This window comes from Rana temporaria, chromosome 11 (assembly GCF_905171775.1).
Source record: "Rana temporaria chromosome 11, aRanTem1.1, whole genome shotgun sequence".
Classification (NCBI taxonomy): domain Eukaryota; kingdom Metazoa; phylum Chordata; class Amphibia; order Anura; family Ranidae; genus Rana; species Rana temporaria.
In genome coordinates this window covers 112,380,823-112,403,558 of record NC_053499.1, presented here as the reverse complement: position 1 = coordinate 112,403,558, position 22,736 = coordinate 112,380,823, and the positions used below count along the sequence as shown (strand labels likewise).

The window sequence follows — 22,736 nt, the reverse complement described above, 5'->3', positions numbered from 1 at the left end:
GCTTTACTCTGCAGTCTAGCAGCTGAATGGGGACACTTGAGCGCTGTTTAGAGACTTCTAATGGTGTAAACTAGGCTCATTGGAATTCATTTGTACTGCATTTATGTTGTGTTTACAATGCACCTGACTGCATCTGTTCAAAATTATCTCTAAGGGATGGTAAATCCCTTGTCAGTTGAATTTTTGCCATCTGTGGTTATCTTTAACCATCCACCGCAAAATCACTTACCTGTACGGCATTGGCTTCACGTAGTTGTACCGGACCCCGGTACTGTTTTTTTAGCACGGACAGTCAGCTGTAGTAATGACAACCGATGTGGCTAAGCAGTCAGCAGGGGAAGGGCCCCCTCTTGCTGCCTTTCGCCACTCGTCCGGGCTCTCCTGTCCCACCGGGAGACCCAAGCCATCAGCCGGCACGAGGCCTGATCAGGCCCAATGTCGCATATGGCAACTCTAAAGCGACGTCATGCCATCACTTCGGTCTTCTCCTGAGCCAATGGCGCCAGTTTTCAAAAGGCAAAAGTATTCAAAACAAGTGGGGTTTGGGCTCTTATAGACCCCAGATCCCTCCATAAAGAGTGCCTGTCACTGCCCATTACTGTCACGTAGGATGATTCACATTTCTTGTGACAGCAATAATATATATATTTACATTTAAAGCTCCCCATCCCTCTGTGCTCGTGAGCCGTAGCAAACGAATACGTAAATCGTGGCGGCAAATTTTAAACCGTGTTTAAGTTATCATTGCGATTGTTGGAGCGAGAGCAAAAAATCTAGTGCAAGACATGGAACTCTTTAAACAGGTGACCGTCACCGACTGAGTTTGTATTTGTAGTTTGTCACCATTCCATGAGTGTGCAAAATTTTAAAGCATGACATGCAGGTATTTATTTACTTGGCGTAACATCTTTTACATTATCCAAACAAATTGTGCTGACTTCATTGTTTTTTTTGTTTTTTTTTTTATTAATTTAAAGTGCATTTTTTCCCCAAAAAATTGTTTGAAAAACAGTGCCACATATAATAATATTACGACCGCCGTTTTATTTTCTAGGCCCGGGATCGGCCAGGGATATGCAATTAGCGGACCTCCAGATGTTGCAAAACTACAAATCCCATCATGCCTCTGCCTCTGGGTGTCATGCTCGTGGCTGTCAGAGTCTTGCTATGCCTCATGGGATTTGTAGTTCTGCAACAGCTGGAGGTCCGCTAATTGCATATCCCCACTCTAGGGTCTCTGCTAAAAAAAAAATCTATAGAATATTTGGGGGTTCTAAGTAATTTTCTAGCAAAAAATATTGATTTTAACTTATAAGCAATTAATGTCAGAATAAGGCTTGGTCTTCAAGTGGTTGAAAACCAGTGAGACAGGTAAATATACAGCTAAAATTACTTTGAATAATTATGCTATTTAATACAAACAATGCATTTGTAATTCTCTTTAGCCAGTCTTCTGATCAATACAGTTCTGTCGGTAGCCACAGGTGTGGTAGTTTACAGTAACTACCTGCAAGTTGGATTGAATTGGCAGTGTATGCAACTCATGCAGGAGTGGGTGGGGCCAAGTTGCACTGTATGTATGTGTGTGTATGTGTCTAAGAATAGATGCACACAGCCTGGTTCGTGATAGAGCCTGCACATCTGCAGCCATTGGCTTGCTATGGGGGCAAACAAAGAATAGGAGGGGCCAAGAGCTCCTGCAGGGGACCCTTAGAAAAGGCGGTTCAGGGCCGGCCGCTCTGTGTAATACCATTGCACAGAGAAGGTAAGTATAACATGTTTATTTTACTTGAAAAAAGATTTTGACTTTAAGAAACACGTTTATTGATCTATAAATATTTTTTTCCTTCTCTCCCCCCCACCTTGTAACATCTGTGATAGATTGTTTCTTCTGCCGCATCCAGTATTGGCTCACTGACTTCCGTCACAGCCATGAGTAGTGCCTCAGTCGACACAACCATCTCCAGGTAACATGAAAATATTTTATTTTTATCTTGACAATCTGAGACCGTTTTTTTTTTTCCCCCCACGAAAATGAAATGCTGTTCAACAGACAGACATACATGTTGGCTTAATGTGACACATTCATACCAGAACTATATTTTAAAAAATATAAGAAAAAAATAGCAAATATGTCTGTTTATGATTTGGTACATTTAGGCTGAATATTGTTTGGCTTGCAAACAATTCATTATTCACTGTTATTTGTTATTGGCTTGTCAGACAGTACTTGAAGCAGAGCATGGGTATATATAGTGGTTGTAAACCCATACATATACCCGTTGTTTTAACTGGCCTCAGGTTATACGGAGATGAAAAAAATTATTCTGCATAAGTTTTATCTATTTGCAGTCTTCTCTTTTCTACATACGAAGTCCAGAATTTATATAGCTTGTCTGAGAGTTCATAAAAAGGGGGTGGAGAGTTGAAGTCGCACTATGTGCTCAGTGAGGAGAGCTTTGAATGCTGATTGGAGGGGAGGGACACACCCCCTTCACACAGGAACAGTGCTGAGGCTGTCATTTACAGGCTGTGTACTGGAGCTTCTTCCCTGGTCACAATTTTACTGTTGGTGTCAGGATACCTGTCAGAAGTGACACATGTAGATAGCAGAGAAACAAAGCAGCAGTCAGAAATAACACTTAGTGATCTGAAATGAGACAAGTACACGCTATAGAGGGACATGCTTCATTCATGTTTCCTGTCTGAGGTTTAAAACCACTTTAAGGAATCCAGAGCACTGGAATTGGACCTTGGAGGATACAAGATAATAATTGGAGGGACATATGACTCTTTCCCTTTCCTTCCACAATGGAGCACAGGATTGTTGGAGCATTTATTACCAGACCTTTTCTTTTAAAGTGGAGCTGTGTATAGTTTGCAGTGGTTAAGCTCCAGGCAACTTTAAACATATACAGACCTACCTGTTTGGTCTCTTGGGTGAACAGGGTGGTAGAAGTGTGAAAAGAAGGGAATTGCAAACAACTGAAGGTGTAGAGTCTTGTTTAAAAGAGCAGTATGGTTAAAAGCTCTTTTGGCCATACTTGTCTTCTGGGTCACAGGAGTGCATCTAATTTTGCGCTCTTGTGACCCAGAGTCGGCTTATTTTACAAAGCTACTCCAGGCTCTGGAAGTATCCCAACCATATTTTTGGAATCCACCCAGCTGCCTAATTGACAGCTGGCTCTGGCTCGCAGCACATGTCTGTGAGCCCAAGTCAACTGTGCTCACCCCCTCTGCAACTCTCCAGTGAGTGCTGGAGGGGCAGAGCGTTAAGCAGTGATTGATGGTAACTGGCTCTGCTAAGCCTGAAAACTGAGCAATCAGTGGTCTTTAATTGCTGAGTTCAGTGTAGAAGCGGCAGGGGACAGGTGCAGCATCAGTTTGATGCTGCAGCCACCTAGGTGAGTAGTAAGAATGTTTTTTGCATATCTCTGAACTGAGTCATCGGCAGTCATGTGATTACTCGGTTTTCAAACTAATGGCGGACATAGAATGATCAAAATCTGTCCGGTCAATCAGTCGACCAGCATGTCTGTTTTTTGTCATACGATCACTGCTGCTGGCTATCATTGGCAGCCGTTACCATTGGTTTTTGACAGCGGTGAAACCTCTTGCTGTCAGAATACAATAGCGCAGTAAGAGGGTTTACCCCATTAGCACTTACTGTGTTGATGGGGGAATCGAGGCCTTTTGTTTTTTTTCTCCGACTCCTGGTGGAAAGAAGGCAAGAAAATTGCCTAAATGCTGACAAGCCTAAGAGCTTAACTACTTTTTCTGTAGTTAATCTTTTCATTGCGGTGGCTAATACTTTCACAGAGTGCTGACATGCCCCTCTGTATGACCGCATACTTGTGTAGCGATCGGTTCTCTTCATTGTCTAATTGACCCTATTGCCTATTCTATGATTAACAGAAAAAGATCTTGTGCTAAGCTGGGCTCAGAGGACTGGCAGACCTAAACTCTGAATTTGGAAATGCTCCAGGCTGTGCACTTTGGGTTTATTCTCTGGACTTTTTAAACAATACCTTTTATACAATGCTTGTTAATGATGCACATGTTTTTTTCTCTTCTATTTGCTTTCCTTGTAAATTAAAGCGCTTAGGTGTCTGATACCTTTTACTTATAATGGAATTCTAGGCAAAAAAAATAAAATCCTGGGACATCCGTGGCAGCATACTAGTGATGGGCTCCCCCTTCGGCTCCTCTCTCAGGACAGTGACTATTATAAAACAGCCCTTTGCTCTGTCTGAAACGGCTTCAATATAGGACCCAACTCTTAAACTGGCCTTCTTAATCACAAAAACATCAGGCAGAAGGGTTTCAGAATTGCAAGTCCTGGAGGCAGAGGGCGAACACATTGGGGCAGATTCAGATAGAGATATATCTCTGAGATCCGACGGTCGGATCTATGCGCCTGATTCATAGAATCAGGTTCCGCATAGATCTCCCTAAGATCCCACAGGTGTAAGTGACTTACACCGTCGGATCTTAGGCTGCAATCTCCCGCTGGCTGCTAGGTGGCGCTTCCGTTTGTATACGCGACGAATATGCAAATGAGGAGATCCGCCGATTCAGAAACGAACGCCCGCCCGTCGCTTTTGTTTTCCGTCACTTGCGTTCAGCTTTTTCCGGCGTATAGTTACCCCTGCTATGTGAGGGGTATCTTATGTTAAGTATGGCCGTCGTTCCCGCGCCGAGTTTTGAATTTTTACGTCGTTTGCGCAAGTCGATTCAGAATACGGCCGGACGCAATTTACGCTCACGCCGAAACCAATGACGTCCTAGCGACGTCATTTGGAGCAATGCACGCTGGGAAATTTAGCCGGCGGCGCATGCGCAGTATGATCGGCGCGGGGGCGGCGCCTGATTTAAATAGTAAACTCCCCCTAGCCGCGGAATTTGAATTCCGCCTGGGGATTTACGATCCGCCGGCGCAACTTTAGAGGCAAGTGCTCTCTGAATATAGCACTTGCCTCAAAAACTTGCGCTGGCGGATCGTAAATAAGATAGATCAGCGGATCTTTAGATCTGCGTAATCTATCTGAATCTACCCCACTGTTTTCTACCTGGATAGAGTAGAATCATGTACGGTATGCGGTTTTGTACACAAGATATCCTTTTCTGCTTCTTTGGCAGAACCTCGGGCTCTACCGATCGTCTCAAATCCTACCTCGGTCTTTCTTCACGAGCTGGATATTTCAAACGTTCTCAAATTTTACTTCCAGACTACAGCCCAGTTCAGAAAATCAGTAAAACTGTTTGTCATTCTGGGAGGCAAGAACAGAGGCAGGGAAGCCTCATTCAGAACCATTACATCTTGGATAGTAAGATTAATCCAGAGGGCATACAAGGCCAAGGGCATGTATCCTCTTTCTTCGGTCAGAGCAGTTTCATCGTCCTGAGTCACGAGGGCTAATGTTACATTGGATACAACTTGCAGAAAGGTAACATGGTCTTTCCAGCACACATTTGAGGCTTTATAGGGTAGACCCGAGAGCTCTGACCTCCGTGGACTTCGGCAAGAGAACAATTTAAAGAGTTTCGGCCAAATAAATAAATATTTTTTTATAAAAATTACCCACCTGTTTCAGCTAGTTATTTATCACTATTATGCTGCCATGGATGCACCAGGAAAACAGAAAACTGTTTCATACTTATGTTTTTTTTCCTTTCCTGGTGCATATCCATGGCAGCATACGCACCATCCCTCGGTTTTCTATTTTTACAAAGAATGAAGGTGGAGTCCCTAACCTTTTTCTTTTATAATATTCACTGTCCTGAGTGAGGAGCCAAAGGCAGAGCCTATCACTGGTATGCTGCCATGGATGCGCACCAGGAAAGAAAAATTACGGCAAGTTTGAAAGCAGTTTCCATTTTTCTTTTCAATTTGGATAGAGCAAGGGAGAGTTATGTATGACCCCCGTCAGATTTTTTTTTTTCCACCATTTGTGTCCCATTGCATAGATTTAATTTCACTTCCTATCCCATAGCCAAACAAAGTGTGTAACGGCTCTGGTGAACAGGAGTGAACCACAACTGCGGTTAGCAAGGATTTCAATGCACTTCTCTATGTGAGAATTCCGTATTGGACCCCAGGCGTCACTCCACACAAACAGGAGTTTGGGGGTTCTCTACATCATCTCTCTCGCACATAAGGAAAGGCTTTGAGCTTCTTAGGTTGGACGTATTACAACATGCGACAAGAGCTTAGCGTTTAAAAATATAGCATACACGTGAGGTTTTCAATGCTCTGCTGTATGTATAATGATTATCAGTACGGGGCCCCAGGCATCACTCCACACAAACAGGAGTTTGGGGGTTCTCTACATTATATCACTTAAATATACAGTAGAGCATTAGACCACTAAGGGAGTAGGTATGGAATACCTCAACCCTTAGCATAGAAAAGTTAGAGCGAACATGTTCAGTAACTTAAAGCATGGGCCCAGAAACAAGTAAGAACTTATGTCAAGCACGTAGTAATTAGGAATGATGACGGCAACGAATAGTTGCATAGGAGAGGCAAATATAGCTCAGGTAATTTGAGTATGCATGTCCTTTTAAGACACTGCGCAGCAAACAGTCAAAACACAACAGTCAGTCCCAAGTAGTAGATGATAACTAATAAGCCAGCGTTAAATACAGGAATTGTATAACCGCAATATACGTAGCAGATCTTCTTAAGGCACTACAAGTAACACAATGTCTACATATCCGTTTGCAGGGCTCATGGGATTCTGTAGGGTGTCGGCAGCAATGGTGTTCTTCTTTGGAGGGTCTCCTGGTGGGGGGTAGCTTGGGGTGTCCGCAGCAACTCTAATGAGGTTAGCAGCGCAGCTCCAGGAAGTGGGATTGCCTCCAGTTAAAGGATGGATGTTACCTGTAGTTCCTTGCAGCCAGGCTTGAGATTTAGCATGGGGATAGATGGTACCAGTGGCTTGGTAGCCAAGCCAGCTACGGTCGGCAATAATAGAACAAGGTTTCTATTAAAAATGAATGCTTTTATAGGCAGAAGACAGGTGCAGTGCATAAGCACTGATTACAGGGCAGCAGTGATTTGCGGCGCACTTCCACGTTCCAAGCTGAAACGCATGCGGCGCCGATCGATGACACATTACAGGACTGGCAGAGGCGCCTGTTACAAAGTGAGGGAATTCCTTAGGGTCTGCAGAACTAGCGTTTGAAAATTTGATATTTTCTTTTACTTTCACTGATAATGGTAAACGGGACAAATTGAGAGGGTGAATCTCCTTACCAAGGACACAGACTGCAATAAAAACTGACAACCGTTCTTATCCATCTCCACTCTATTCGAAAACTGAAAAAAGGTTTGGCCTTTAATATGTCGGTGTCATTATATAGTTGTATTAACTACATAAATATATACATATAAGCCTGTGATTTTTCCCATGCAAAGCAACATGTTCACTTGAATGCCCCTCTACAGCTTTCCTGATGCTCCAGTGCTGCTGCCAGGAAGGTAGAGCAGGAAGCCCTGTAAAATCTTGCTATAGAATTGCTATAGTTAGAACTTAATTTGACTGAGGACTGGCTACCTTTCCTGGCATTAGGCAATTGTCAAGCGCCAGCATTGTCACATGAGCTACATCAGGGATATGTAATTAGCGGACCTCCAGCTGTTGCAGAACTACAATTCCCATGAGCCAAAATGATGACACCCAGAGGGATGATGGGACTTGTAGTTTTGCAACAGCTGGAGGTCCGCTAATTACATATCCCTGATCTACATACTAAAAGCTCTGGGTATATTCACTGCCAGCAGTTAAACAGCATGGGGAGGAGTAAAAGAAAGATCAGTGTGCTGCTGAGGTGGAGGGCATTAAAGTGAGTATGTTGCTTTGCTTGGTATGAATGAGCAAGAGCACAGGTTTGCTTTAAATTTTAATCTCTGGGTCTCATGTTTTTTTTTTTCTTCCTTGCAGGCTTCCTGATGAAATTACACTAAGTCCAAAACTTCAGATTGACAGTAGCATTGCGTTAAGTAGCTCTCTGCATAGTGGAAGTTTTCCATCTTCTCCAAGAACCTCATCTGTTCTTATTCCAGGCCTTTCTGAGAAAGTAATTCACAAACCAATAGTACAGGTAAAAACGGTCCCTTTCACATAATTAATGTGGTCTGCTGCTGATGTAAATGTATTAAAATTATATTTCTGAAACATTTTCCAAAATGTTTTTTTTTTTTTTTTTTTTTTATTTAGCAAAAAATAATAAAATTGTGTTTTTTAAAAGCCACCAAAAGAAAACTCTAGTTGTGTAGACAAAATTATAAACATTTAGTTTGGGTATAGTGTTGAATGTCTGCAATTGTCATTCAAAGTACGACAGCGCTGAAAGCTGAAAATTGGCAGGATTGCCCTGTATTGAAGTAGTAAAAAAATCTTCTCGTTTCTCAAAAATGTCATCCTCCTCCTACCATATCACCCAGTCTCCCAGTGTAAACTTCAGACCTCAGATCAGCACAGCTCCCTCCAGGGGGATGTCCCTCCTCTCGAGCACCACCACCTGTTGTGTTATAATTCATGTCAGAGCGCAGGATGAGCCTAGGCCCTAGGGGGAGCTCCCTGCTTCTGGCTGTAAGGTTTATTATTGTGACAGACAGCCACCACATTAACGGGCTAGATGCCTTTTATAGAAAGAGTGGGCAATCGTTGTGCTTGGGACCTAGGGCACCTCACATTGGATATGGGGCAGGTGCCCTGGGTAACCAATGCAAGCAGGGCCCTGTAAGGTGCATTCGTGGAGTTCAGTACCAGAACGTGTTTGAAGGTATCCTTTCCACCCCCTGATTATCTTCAGACATTACATCCTGAATTGCCTAATGCACTTAAATTTGCAGAAGGCAAGGGGGTTGCTGAAAGCAGAGGCTGTAGATGAATTTTCCCAGTCAAAATTTCTAGAGGTTACTTCTTGAGCTCCTCTGCACATGCTGGGTAATCTGGACTCATTGGTTGAAGCAGTACATTTTATTCTCTCTGAAGATATACAATTATTGCTGCTCATCCTCCACATATTTTTCTGAGCATGAAAAGGAAGACTTTTCTGAGAAAGCCTTCCCCTATTCTTTATCAAGCTGATTGGACCTTCTATATTTGGTTGGCCCCACTCAGGTTAGTCCCCCCTGATCATTGTGATGCCTTTTACCCTATGGAACGGGAGTTTAAAAATAATTGGACTCTTCCTACTGTGGACGTGGCCATTTTTGCAGTAAATAAACAAATTTCAAATGTTTTTATTGAGAAATCGCATATTATGACAAACGGTAGCATAAATGCTGTACAATATCTTGTAACAATTTGTGCTGTCGCCAATGCAGATTACATGTGAGCAACTTATAGAAAATTGGTTAGACTATATAACTTATCAATGGGGAGTATAAGGAGCTAACATAGTCATCCTTAAGATATTTGCATTACATCTATATACAGTTTTTCAGTGGAAAAAAAAACTCTCCGCAGACAAAAAAGAAACAAACTATTATAAAACGGTTACACGTCATCACATGCCAACTTTCTCTGTACTGGGATAGTATCTCACCATATAGTCCTCAACAATCTGTTCAAGACCAGTTGATGTGCTAGCCCTGGGACGTCTAGCCATGGCTGCCATATAGAGAATATTTTTTTTTTTACCTTTTCTATGAAGGTAAAGGAAGCAAAACCACCTTTTCTGCCAAGATGGCTGTCCCCACACATAGGCAACATTTACAATAAGCCATTGTAAGTCCGTATTGGGGAAAGGTTTGTCTCCTGCCTTCCTACTTTTTTGGGCACAGCCTCTACAGTTCAGATCCTTTTGAAAAAACGCTAACGCTGCATCAAGGTATAGCATTGTACTGGCTGAATATCATTTTTAGAGGCATTTGGGGGCCTTGCATTCAAATGCCACCCCTCCTGCTAAATTATATATAACACAAAGCTGCAAATAATGGTAACGTGTGGTGTATTTTTTTTTTTCTCCTTTCTCTTCTGGGTGAGGTGATTACATATGTAAGCTGCCATCTTCCCCTCGATTTTTATACGTTTTATGCATATTACTTTGCTTCTGGTTTTTTCCACATCCTCTTAAATACTAATTATGAAGTATAGGCCAAGAAAATTGAAATATTTATTTAATTCAAAAGGCAAATTACTAGCTGTATACATGTTTTGCAATGATCATTATAGCTGCTTAAAAAAAAAACTTTTTTTTTTCCCCTTCAAAAGTGTAACTGTTTACATTTTCGCTGGTTAATTTCCCTAGGTTACACCATCAAGCATTCCATTAGAACTTCAAAATTTAGATAATTCTTTGGCACCCCATTCTTCACCTACTCGTGAAAGGTCCCCAGATGTTATCTCAAGTGCTTCCACTGCTGTGTCCCAAGATATTCCAGAGATTGCCTCAGAGACCCTGCAAAGAAGTTACCCAGCACCTATATCATTAAACCTGACCCCTGATGATACTGACAAAAATCACGCTCCCAGCATGAGCTCTGCAGCTTCTGCCCTACACCTTCTTTCAACCCGTAATTGTAACATATCAGAGCATGGACACAGAGTGTTAGAGACTGGATCTTCTGCAGCTCAAGATGAACTGATTGGAGCCGAGCCTCTGGCTGAGAGAAGCCTTCATGATGAGGTAGAAGAAGTTATATCCCAGCCTTGGCCTGCAGCACCTGACATAACAAGGGAGACCCGAAATAATTTAAATGAAAGGTAAGCTATAGTAAGCTGTTGAAAAAAGTACATTTTTTAATTGTAACTAATAATCTGTTGTGTTTTTTTATTTTTATATTAAGTTCAAGATAAACTCCAAATACATTTAATTTTATTAGGAATGATAGGATGGCTGGAAAAACAATGCCAATGTCACTATCCAGGTTTGCTATGAGAAAACATTCATAGATTGATAGAAAATCCTGCAGAAATCTTTAATCAATGTCTTCTTCCTTAGTTGAAACACCTGGCATGCTTAACAGACATACTTAAAAAAACAAAACAAAAAAAAAAACATTGGTGCAGTAGCAAGTTGCGCTTGCTTATTTTTGCCAGATACAGTTGGTGAACAAGACTCACCGTTGAATTTCATTACTGTGTGCTTGCATTTGCAAACATTTTTGTGACAAAATGCCACTGACCACATCTGTTTTGTAGGCTGTTAAGACCAGCATTTGACCAGGTTGTTTTGTCACCCAGAACTTGCCTCATATGGAGTGCAGCTTGTAATGTTTCCTTCTGCACTGAAGTCTGCAATGGAACTCGCCCTTGGTACAGCAGTACAATGAGGTGTAGTTGGCCTTGGGGTACTATACAAGTCATTGGCAGTGGCGATCTGCACTGGTATGAAAAAGTCCCTAAGGACCCTATCTGTGAAGGTGGGAGCAAACTGTCAAATCCAGTACATGGCTAGGGTGACTTGAGGGCTCAGGGACTGCCTCTATGGCATAGAGCGCCCTCATTCAACCATTGTAGCTAAGCATTACAGTGATTGTCATGGAGGTGATCTGGCTGCCGTATCCATACAAGTTATTAAAAAGTAGTGTCCCATAAGAGGGGGGTCACACCTGTTTGCTGTGTAAAAGGTCTACTGGATATTTCAACTTCAAACAAGAATACCTCATGGGTTAAATTTTGAATGGGATATTATTCACTTTTATGAATGGACCAGTATACTTACCTTTTATTTGCTAATCTATTTATCTACTCCTGTATTAATAGTGGATTTTTCCCCCTTACTGGCTATATGTGTTTATCTGGACATTAAGATTTTATGGTTTTACTGTGTTTTTTAGTTTTGTATTTAATCATGCGGCCCATAGTAATATGACGCCGGCAGGAACATCCCCTCCCTCTGGGTGGACGTCATATGATGTTCGCCGGCTCTCTCCGCCCCTGCTTGCCCCGGGGGATGCGCGGTGATCAGGGATGAGGCGTGTCCCTCAGACACAGCCCATCTTCGATCAGGGTAAAGAGCCAAATGAAATGGGCTCTTTACCACATGACTGCCTGTGTCCAATCACAGCCGGTCACAAATGTCAACAAACTGCTGTAGTGCCGTTTCCAGGTTCTCCTCAGTATGTGAGGGAGACCTTGAATAAAATGTGCTACTGTAATTTTCCCCCTGATTCCCTCAAACAGAGGACCTGTCACCAGCCCAACAGAGGACCTGTCACCAGCCCATGCCTCATAGTATATATGTTTGGGTGTTTGCTTTTCAAAATGGGGTAATTTTCATTTTGTGGGTAATTCCACTGTCCTGATGCTCCAGGGCCTTCAAAGGTGTGGTAGGTAGGAATGAAATTAGATGTGTAATTTATGCTCCTAGAACGCCTGATGGTGCTCCCTGCATGTTGGATCTCTGTAGGTGGCCAGGCTGTAAAAAAAAGGCTCACAAATGTTGTATTGCCATACTCTGGAGTAACAGAATGTGCTGGGGTGTAATTGGAAGTGTGTGTGTGTGTGTGTGTGTGTGTGTGTGAAATAACCTATGACAATTTTGTGTAAAAAAATAATAAATGCATTATATGTTGAGTTTCTCAAGAATTGTGGGGGGAAAAAAAAAAATCAAACTCATTTTATTAAATACCTTAAACTGTCTACGTTCAGAAAAGGATAATTTGGGGGCTACTTGTACTGTCCTGTCATTTCAGGGCCTGAAGAAATGAGGCTGTCAGTACATCAGGTGTGATAAAGTTTTAATCATTTGCTCCATAGCTTGTAGACTCTAACTTTCACAGACCAAATAATATACACTAATTTGGGTTATTTTTACCAAAGATTTGTGGCAGTATAACTTTTGGCCCAAATATTATGAACAAAAATTACTTTGCAAACTTTTATAATAGAAACTAAGAAAATTTGGATTTTTTTTTTTTTTTTTTCAAAATAAATCTCTTTGTGTGAAGAAAAATGATAAAAATGTTGTTTAGGTACAGTGTTGCATGACTGAGTAATTGTCTGTGAGAGTACTGAAAGCTGAAAATTGGTCTGGGCATGAAGAGGGTATAAGTGCCCTGTATGGAAGTGGTTAATTTTATTGCAATCAGGTGTTTAACCACTTAAGCCCCGGACCATATTGCTGGTCAATGACCGGGCCCCTTTTTGCGATTCGGCACTGTCGCTTTAACTGACAATTGCACGGTCGTGCGACGTGGCTCCCAAACAAAATTGGCGTCCTTTTTTCCCCACAAATAGAGCTTTCTTTTGGTGGTATTTGATCACCCCTGCGGTTTTTGCGCTATAAACAAAAATAGAGCGATCATTTTGAAAAAATGAATATTTTTTGCTATAATAAATATCCCCCAAAAAAAAATATATATATATATATATATATATATATATATATATATATATATATATATATATATATATATATATATATATATATATATATATATATATATATATATATATATATATATATATATATATATATATATATATATATATATATATATATATATATATATATATATATATATATATATAAAAACTAATTTTTTCCTCAGTTTAGGCCGATACGTATTCTTCTACATATTTTTCGTAAAAAAAAAAAAAAATTGCAATAAGCGTTTATTGATTGGTTTGCGCAAAAGTTATAGCGTTTACAAAATAGGGGATAGTTTTATGGCATTTTTATTATTTTATTTTTTTACTAGTAATGACGGCGATCAGCGATTTTTATCGGTACTGCGACATTATGGCAGACACTTCGGACACTTTTGACACATTTTTGGGACCATTGGCATTTTTATAGCGATCAGTGCTATAAAAATGCATTGATTACTATAAAAATGCCACTGGCAGGGAAGGGGTTAAGTATGTTCCCTGGTTGTGTTCTAACTGAAGGGGGGTGGGACTGACATGGGGAAATGACAGATCGCTGTTCATACATTGTATGAACAGACGATAAGTCATTTCTCCCCCTGACTGGACCGGGAGCTGTGTGTTTACACACACAGCTACCGGTTCACGCTCTGTAACGAGCGATCGTGGGTGCCCGGCGGAGATCGCGCCCGCCAGGCACGCGCATCAGCGGCGAGCGCGGGGCGCATGCCCCTATTGGCTAAACGGCGAGATGACGTATACCTACGTGATCTCGCCTAGCAGAGCCGACCTGCCGCTGTATAACTGCGACGGCTGGTCTGCAAGCAGTTAAATATCTTGCATTGATTTTCAGGTGTATTTAATAATGTTAAAAACGGTAATGTGGTAAGCTATTGGTAAGCGCACAGAAGCAGTACATTGCATACATTACAATCTCTGGTCTCCTGTTCTGTTATGATTTCTGTCTAAATTCTTAGGATTATGTAATAAAGGAGTTTTATCCAGTGTGGTCATCCAAGGCAAAATTGCCTTGGATGACCAAGTACCCAAGGCAAAATTTTTCACTTGTGGGTTTTGCAGTTCTTTTCGTCCTTTCCAGGCAGTCCTCCACTTAATTTTGTTTTAAGTCCTGGAAGTCTAATCCAGCCAAGTCTGGTATTAAGCCCACTTCACAATGAGATGGCATCTCTACTTGTGCAAGTGGGGGACATCAGTTGGTCTTCTCAGTATCCTGGACTCAGGGCATTTTGGATCTTTGGGCCTAGTACATGCTGTCCCCAGGGTACAGGTTTGATTCTCTATCTTTACCTCCTTCCCACTTCTCCACTGAGGTTGTGAAATCTTCTTGCTGCTTGTATTTTGCTGAGAGCTTTATTCCAACCTATTTAAAGTTTGCCCTATCCTGAGTTTGAAAGTCCTTTTTGGTATTATAGATGAGTATTTGTCCCATTTTTTTCCATCATGGATTTCTGTGCTTTGAGGTGGGCAAGCAGCACTTCCTACTAGTGGTGTGCCTGGTCCTGAATACACATAGTACCAGACCGAGGTTTTCTCACCAGAGAAAGGATGCTGTTGAAGCGAAGGCCTTTATATCTTTTGCTTCTGTAGGCTAGGAAGTCTACCTTTTTATTAAGTCTGGTTATCACACTTGGAAGGTTCACTTCATGGTGCGAAGAAATGCAAGTTCTACCTTAGACATCGATCCATGGGGCATATCCTATCTTTTCTCCAGTCTGCTCTGAATCAGCACTTGGCCTTTGTTACCCTAAAAGGTAAAATTTTCGACTTTGCAATTCTTTTTCAGAGACCTTCAGCTGCTTAGGTGAAAACCTTTTTTTTTTTTTTTTTCCCCCCCTCTTCTTCTTCTCTTTTCTTTCCCCGGGGGGGGGGGGGATGGAATACAGATAGGGATGTTTATTGTATAATGGTGTGATACATTATAATATATTGTTAAACGGAAAGTTTGAAAAATGAATAAAAATGTTAATAAAAAAAAATACTTAAAACAACGTTTTTTTTTAGGTATTTATTCAGAAAAGATAGTTTCAAGACCTGGGCTTATTTTTTTTTCCTTTTTGTGGTCTCCTCCTTTCTTTCCAATGAGGAAACTTTTTTTTCTCCCATTCCATGCCTAGCTCTAGTAAAATTTGCCTTTTGTTCATTGGAGCAATCGAGGGCATCATGCTTGCCTGAATATCACTTTGTCCTTCCATTGCTTCATTCGTACATCACAGGACACCAAGCACTATAGTCATAACTATATGGGTTATACGCCACCTATAGGTGAATAGACACTGGTACACTCAAAAGACAGGAAGTCCCCCCCTCCCTATATAACCTCTCCCATCCAAGTGCTCCATGAAAAGTGCTCCATAGATGGCCTGATCAAAGTCAGGGAGCTATGCTATTGGATCCATTCAAAGAGCAAAAACAAAGGCTAAAGTGGATGGTACCCGAGCCTCGGAAATGAAGGAAAGGGTTTTGCCTGTAACACTTCTCTTCGGAGAGCTGGGCCCTGGGATTCAGCACCTTGGTCACATTGCTATACCACAGGTTTGTTCTGGAAGGGTGCTATACAGGTCCAAGGCAGTGGACCCTACGTACAGAGGGGACCCTGTCCTTGAAGTCTGGCATGACACCAACCCACCATGATGGGTGAAGATTGGGTCACTGTAATATTTCAACAGTACCCTGCGGCAGGAAGGCTAAGTCTGCATTTGCTTGCAGTTTCTCTGTTTAAAAAGAGAGATCTGACTGTCTGTTTTCCCAGTGGCCACTGGTAGCAGTGTGCTGTTCTATCATGCTATGTGCTCTTGCTCATGCAGGATTTTGTTTCTTTTCCAGCCACTAGAGAGTGCAGGTTTGCTCAAGTCTAGCCTATTATTTTTTATTTTAGGCAGGAAGAGGAAGGGTGGCCATTGTCATGTGCTGACAGGTCAGGTAGGCCTCGGAGACAGAATAGTGGCTCATGAGTGTGAGTACTTGGGAACTGGGTGCAGATGAGTCATGATTACATGCTGCATATTTTCTGCCTATCCAAGGGGCATGTACAACTGTAAGTAGATACACCACTGGATAATTAGCAGATCACTTTAAAAGTGTCTATCTGCTTGTGGGCAGGAACAGCATAATATAAGTGCTTGCAAATGTATTGCTTAATTGTATGTTTTTAAAGTAAGTTTGAAAGACATGAGTGTGGGTGCTTTTTAGGGAGTTGTATCTCCAATATAATGCATATGTGCTTGGTATTCTACAGGTCTAAAATATAGGACCAACTGCAGTTGAGCAGGTGCTTGCTTACAAACTACCTGAAATGCACAGTTGCTGGAGCACACGGTTGCTGAAGATGACTGTTTTTTACCAGTTCACATGTTTGCATAAAGATGCATGATAATAGGTGTACAAAATGCATGTTTGGACATGCAGGTGTAAAAAAAAAAAGTTTATTATTGATCACATAAAAACGTGTGATCGCATAAGGTGACAGGATCGCTTGAGGATACATGGTCACATAAAGATGCATGTTTTATGTTTGTATAGATATGCATGTTTTTTTTCATAGTCGCATAAAAATGCTTGATCACCTAAAGATGCTTGATCACACAAGGGTGCTTGATCGCACAAGAAGGCTTGATCGCATAAAAATGCATGATCGCCTAAAGATGCATGGTTGCATAATGAGGCATGTTAATATATGTTTACTTAAATATACATGATTCCTCATGATCACATAGGAATACATGTCTGCATAGATACTTGTTGCAGAATGTTGCACAACACTTTTCATAAACGCATGTTTGCTTTGCAAAATGCTTGTTCCATGGCACACGTGCAACATGAATGCGTGTGTACAGCACACTTTTCATATTTTGCCTAAAAGCATATTTGGATGGTCTCATGCTAAAAACCATGAACACACGCTTCCATAGAGGCATATTGCTTTAACACATGCTGCATACATTAAAGCTGTATACATATGTACTTGTTTTTCTGGAACTATTTTACATATGTGTTTACTTGCGTAGGACTGCAGAAGTGCCTGAGGGCAGATGCCTACAAAGCAGAGTCCCAAAGCCTCCTTATGAAGGGGCGCCTCTGCTCGATCGAGGTGGGGGAAGATTTCTGTGGTTTTCAGGGGCTTGGCAAGAAGAGATCCTTGACGGATGGGTCCTCTCTGTGGTAGCCTTGGGCTACTCCCTAAAGAACTAATGAAAAGAAGGTCTTTATTTCTGGCGCTGGACCGATTTGATGTTTCAGGGAATCGGAGTCCTCCTCAGAGGAACAGGGTTTGTGGTTTTATTCAAATCTCTTCACGGTACCGAAACCGATTGGAGATGTCAGAGCCTTTTTTTTTTTTTTTTATCTCAAAGATCTGAATCGCTTCCTAAATATCTGCTCTTTCAGCATGGAGTCAATCTGGTCAGTCGTGTCCACCCTACGGGGAGAAGTAGTTCTTGCATCGATAGACATCAAAGATGCATATCTACATCTGCCAATCAGTCAGGTTAAACCAGGGGGTGTCCTGAACGGTTGGGTATCTGGAACACCTAGGTTGGATTCTCAACCTGGAGAAATCATCCTTACAACCAGTAAAGAGACTGGAGTATTTGGGCTCGGTCATAGATACAGCCCAGTGTTTTTTTGCCCCAGGCAAAAGTCAACGCTATGAGAGCTGCTCCAGGTGGTCAGGGCAAGGAAGTGTCCTTCCATTCACCTTTGCATGAGGTTGCTAGGGAAGAAGGTGGCTTCATTCGAAGCAGTTCCCTATGCTTAGTTTCATTCAAGACTGTTGCAATACAGTATTCTTTCTGCTTGGAACAAGAAAACCTAAGCTTTGGATTATACAATAAATCTGACCCCAAAAGTGCGCCAGAGTCTCAGTTGGTGGTCAATAACCAAGAATTTACAGAAAGGAAAATCCTTCATTCTGGTTACCTGCAAGGTAGTAACAACGGATGCCAGCCTATAGGCTGGGGAGCAGTCCTAGAAGAGACCACTGTCCAAGGGAAATGGTCAGAGTCCGAGAAAACCTTGCCCATCAACATCCTAGAGATTTGGGCAATATGTCTGGCTTTAATAGCCTGGACGTTTCAGGTTACGGAATTGTTCCATCAGGATACAGTACGACAATGCCACAGCAGTGGCCTATATCAATTGCCAAGGGGGCACCAGAAGTCGAGCAGCCCAGAGGGAGGTGAACTATATTCTAGCTTGGGCAGAAGAACATGTTCCTTGCCTGTCTGCAGTTTTCATCCCGGGAGTGGAGAATTGACAGGCGTATTTCTTGAGCCACCAACAGTTGTTCTCGGTAGACTGGTGCCTACATCCCAATGTTTTTCTGGCCATATGACAGTGATGGGGCCCCCTGGCGTAGATCTGTTGGCATCCATACTCAACAAGAAGTTGGACAGCTTTGTGTCAAGAACAAGGGATCCACTCGCACTCGGGACAGATGCGTTAGTGACCCAGTGGGATCCCCAGTTCAGCTGCTACGGCGGTTTCTTCGCAGGATCAAGGAGGAAGGGAAGTCGGTAATCCTAGTATCTCCGGCGTGACCCAGGAGATCCTGGTATGCGGAGATCATGAGGATGGCAGTAGGGGATTCGTGCACTCTTCCATCTCGTCCAGACCTGCTGTCGCAAGGGCCTGTATTCCATCCTACCTTACAGTCGCTAAATTTGACGGTGTGGCTAATGAAACCCACATCGTAAAGAATCGAGGGCTTTCAGGTTCAGTGATTACCAACCTGATTAATGCTAGAAAGCCTCTAGGGCCTCTAGGACCATTTAGTATAGGGTCTGGAGGACCTATGCCTCCTAAGGTGAAACCAAGGGTTGGCACCCTCGAAAGTATGCCATAGATAAAATTCTTGCCTTTCTACAGTTGGGCTTAAAAATTAAGCTGACCCTGCGTATGATCAAGGGTCAGATCTTGGCCTTGGCAGTTCTTTTCAAAAGGCCGGTTGCTGCGCATTCTTGGTCTGGCCTTTATACAAGGGGTAATTCAGGTTAGAATGCACTCTACCTGGGCAGTCAGTGCTTCATGGGCAGTGCATCACCAAGCCTCTGTGGTTCAGATTTGCAAGGCCGCTACTTGATCGTCAGAACATACATTCACAAAATTCTATCGGATGTAAGTTGGCAGGAGGATACCACCCTTGGGCGCAGTGGGCTGCGTTGTAGGTCCTCGCGCCTGGCGGCGGCCGTTTTTGCTTTGTGTCTCCCCTCAGAAGGCATTGCTTTGGAACATCTCCTATAGTTATGACTATAGTGCTTTGTGTCCCGTGATGTACGAATGGCTTACTTGCAGCTGCTTCTTACACTTGGGATAGACAGATCATCTTTCAAGCCTATGCTTGAATCTTCAAGATCTGTCTTTTCCAGTTACTGCTTATTCCAGTCGAGAAGTCATTGATTGAGTTTTTGTCAGCATCCCGAAATTATATAATGTGGTGATTGATGATTTATTTTCCCGAATTTTACAAAGGTTCTGCTAGTAGCTGTGTTAATGCACCCTTTTTAAGACAAGGTTATGGCCCGCCCTTCTATGGGTATACAAAGAAAGGGGGGGATGTATATTACCAATATACTGGAACTTTAAATGAGGTGCATAAGGGGCGATGCATCTCCATCCCTAATCTGGATAGAAGCTAAAAGGTTTGGGACTTTAGATGAGACGGGTAATAGCATAAGTAGAAAATAAAGTATACATTTACACGTTTATTCACATGGGCAATGATTAACCATGGCACAAATGGGATACATAAAGGATGAAAACCTGGACATGCAAAGCGCATCAAAATATAAAAAAAAACAAATACACATAAAATGGGCACTATAGTGCCTTCTAGGGCACACAGAATGTAGCAAATTTTATTACATTTGTGAAATTTCTTACCGTTTTGAGAGATGTCCGATTTTAATTTTCAGGAAATCGGCTCTGTGATTCAAAAAAATGCATCTTTTCTGGGAGGGAGGATCTCTTTTAGATCAGTGATTGAATCATATCCTCTTCTCTCTCTTTAACTGTAATCGGCCTACTATTCCCATGATTTCTTAAGAATGGGAGTGAATGTGGGAGGTACACTAGGCTTGTACATGTACATGTAAATGTGAACTCGCCCACTTCAACATAAATCACACCCCTCTGCAGCCAGCAAGCCATATATAACATACAGTATGATAGGTTACATCCTTATAAATACAAAGCATTTTAATATAATTGCAAACCAGTGCCGCATGTCCACTGGTGCCTTGTCACTGGTGCATATTGTCAGTGCCTTGTCACACTGGTGCATATTGTCAGTGCCTTGTCACACTGGTGCATGTTGTCAGTGCCTTGTCACCGGTGCCTTATCAGTGGCCATCATTGCAGAGCAGGGAGAGTTACAGATCATCGGGATTACAGAGCACGTCTCGGGCTGATAGGACTGTATGTAAGAACACCACTCGTCGTACAGCCCTGCCTCTCTGCACTGGAAATGTGATAGGCAGTGCAGCGCGCACTGTTCCAATGTGTAGGGAGGCGGGGCTGTACCACGAGCTGTGTTCTTGCATACAGACCTGTCCGCTCAAGATGCGCTCTGTCATCCTGATGATCTGTGACTCTCCCTGCACTGGAGAGAGGTGGTGGTGGGGTGCTAGCAGGGAGGAGGGGGGAGCAGGATGCCGCCTCTTTGGGCTGCCCAGACCAGGGGCTGCGTGACCTTTCTGCCCACTACAGCGATATAGGCTGAAATAGAATTCCCTGCTTGCTTTTTAAAGGACTACAAGGGGGTGTGCATTGTTGGTTCACTTACCCTTTCCTTTCCCTTCTAAATGTTTTTTTCTTTGTTTTCTTTGTCTGAATTTCTCACTTCCTCCTCCTCAGTAAGCTGTTAAGTAAGCTGGCTGACTAACCACCGCTCGGATGATGGTGGCAAGTTTACTGAGGAGAAACAGGAAGTGAGAAATTCAGACAAAGAAAAAAAACATTTAGAAGGGAAATCGAAGGAAAAGGTAAGTGAACCAACAATGCGCTAGCTTAAAGGAACCTATTTAGAAAATAAAAAACAAACCTTTACAACCCCTTTTAATGTTTCATATTTATGCAATAAAAATCACTAAAATAGCCATAGCAACGTAGATAGACTTTGTTTTTCTGTTACTAGTTGGATGATTCTTTTATACTTTTAGGTATACTGTACACACACTTTTTAATATTTGCAAATATGTTGTATTCTCATATACAGTACTATTTTCTTCAGTAGTAGTTGACTACTTTTAATTTCTAAAATAACTCAATACGTAATTTTGCAATTCATTAAGGACATGGCAGACCTCTGGGTATGTTCTCATCCTTCAGATGGATAAATACAAAAGGTACAGCTCCTCCCAGTGGCTTTCAGCCATACATAAAAATTTGTTTTGAGCTGGTTGATTGGCTTGTGAGATTAGCAAGATAAACAATCTGTTCAAGATCTGCAGCTTGTGCAGACAGCATTATACAACTGCCAGTGAAATGTGAGCTATCACAATTCTCATTATTGCCCTGTCGGCTCCAGGAAAAGGTGGAATTATTCTTGATATCGGACTCCCCAAGTCCTTTGAGGCAACAGAGTGCCCTTCTTCAAACACAACTGCATGTGTCCCTTTGTCTATGAATGTAAACCCTCACCTTGTGAAACAACCCATTCAGTTTGAACCTAAATCAAATTTAGGGTCTCCTCTCTGGCATCTATGTCCCCTATTCAGGTTGTTCCACCAAGGGTGCAGGTCAGGCTAGGAGTCTGCCCTGATGCTATCTAATCTACAGAACAAATGGAGAAAAATGTCAGTCACTGCACACCATTACAAGCCCAGCGTGTAATAAGTGATAGCAGCCACCATCACTTATTCCAGGAAGCAGTAGTTCCAGTAACTAACATGACAGGTCCAATAGATTATATTCAAGCCTGTTCATGGTACCAAAGCCCAGAATAAACAAGGAATAGAGGCGCCTCTAAGTGTATAGGTTAAAAACAGTTTAATAGTTAGACAAATGGCAACTCACATGGGTGAAGATGAAAAAAGTTCATCTGTAGGTAAAGCATCCAGGAAGCAAGATGGCCACGAGCCAAAACCGATAGTTAGTTTTTTTTTTTTTTTTTTTTATGTAATTTAACGTGGCTGGTGTTTTTGCTTTGAAGTCAATGGAACACTATTTTTGCATTGAAGCCACTGGGGGGGCCATTTATGCACTGGGGTCAGTGGAACGCAGCATGCCATTGACACTATTTAAAAAAAAAAAAAAAAAAAATTATATGGGCAAAACCCTGCGGAGCGGCGTACTGACGTCTGTGTTTTGTGTACTGGCCAGCACACCAGACTTCAAGGCCTATTTTTTCCGCAACATTTGTAAGTGTATTACCAAACCTTTTTATAATAAATA

At 42.1% G+C, this 22,736-nt stretch overlaps 1 protein-coding gene across 1 annotated transcript in view; it reads left to right on the top strand.

Moving 5' to 3' along the window:
* EDC4 (enhancer of mRNA decapping 4) overlaps positions 1–22,736 on the top strand; it is a 223,359-nt gene that overhangs the window by 105,375 nt on the left and 95,248 nt on the right. The window contains exons 16-18 of the mRNA XM_040328833.1: positions 1,882–1,967; positions 7,947–8,106; positions 10,264–10,718. Of these exons, the coding sequence (XP_040184767.1) occupies positions 1,882–1,967; positions 7,947–8,106; positions 10,264–10,718 (701 nt within the window). The remainder of the gene's footprint in view (positions 1–1,881; positions 1,968–7,946; positions 8,107–10,263; positions 10,719–22,736) is intronic.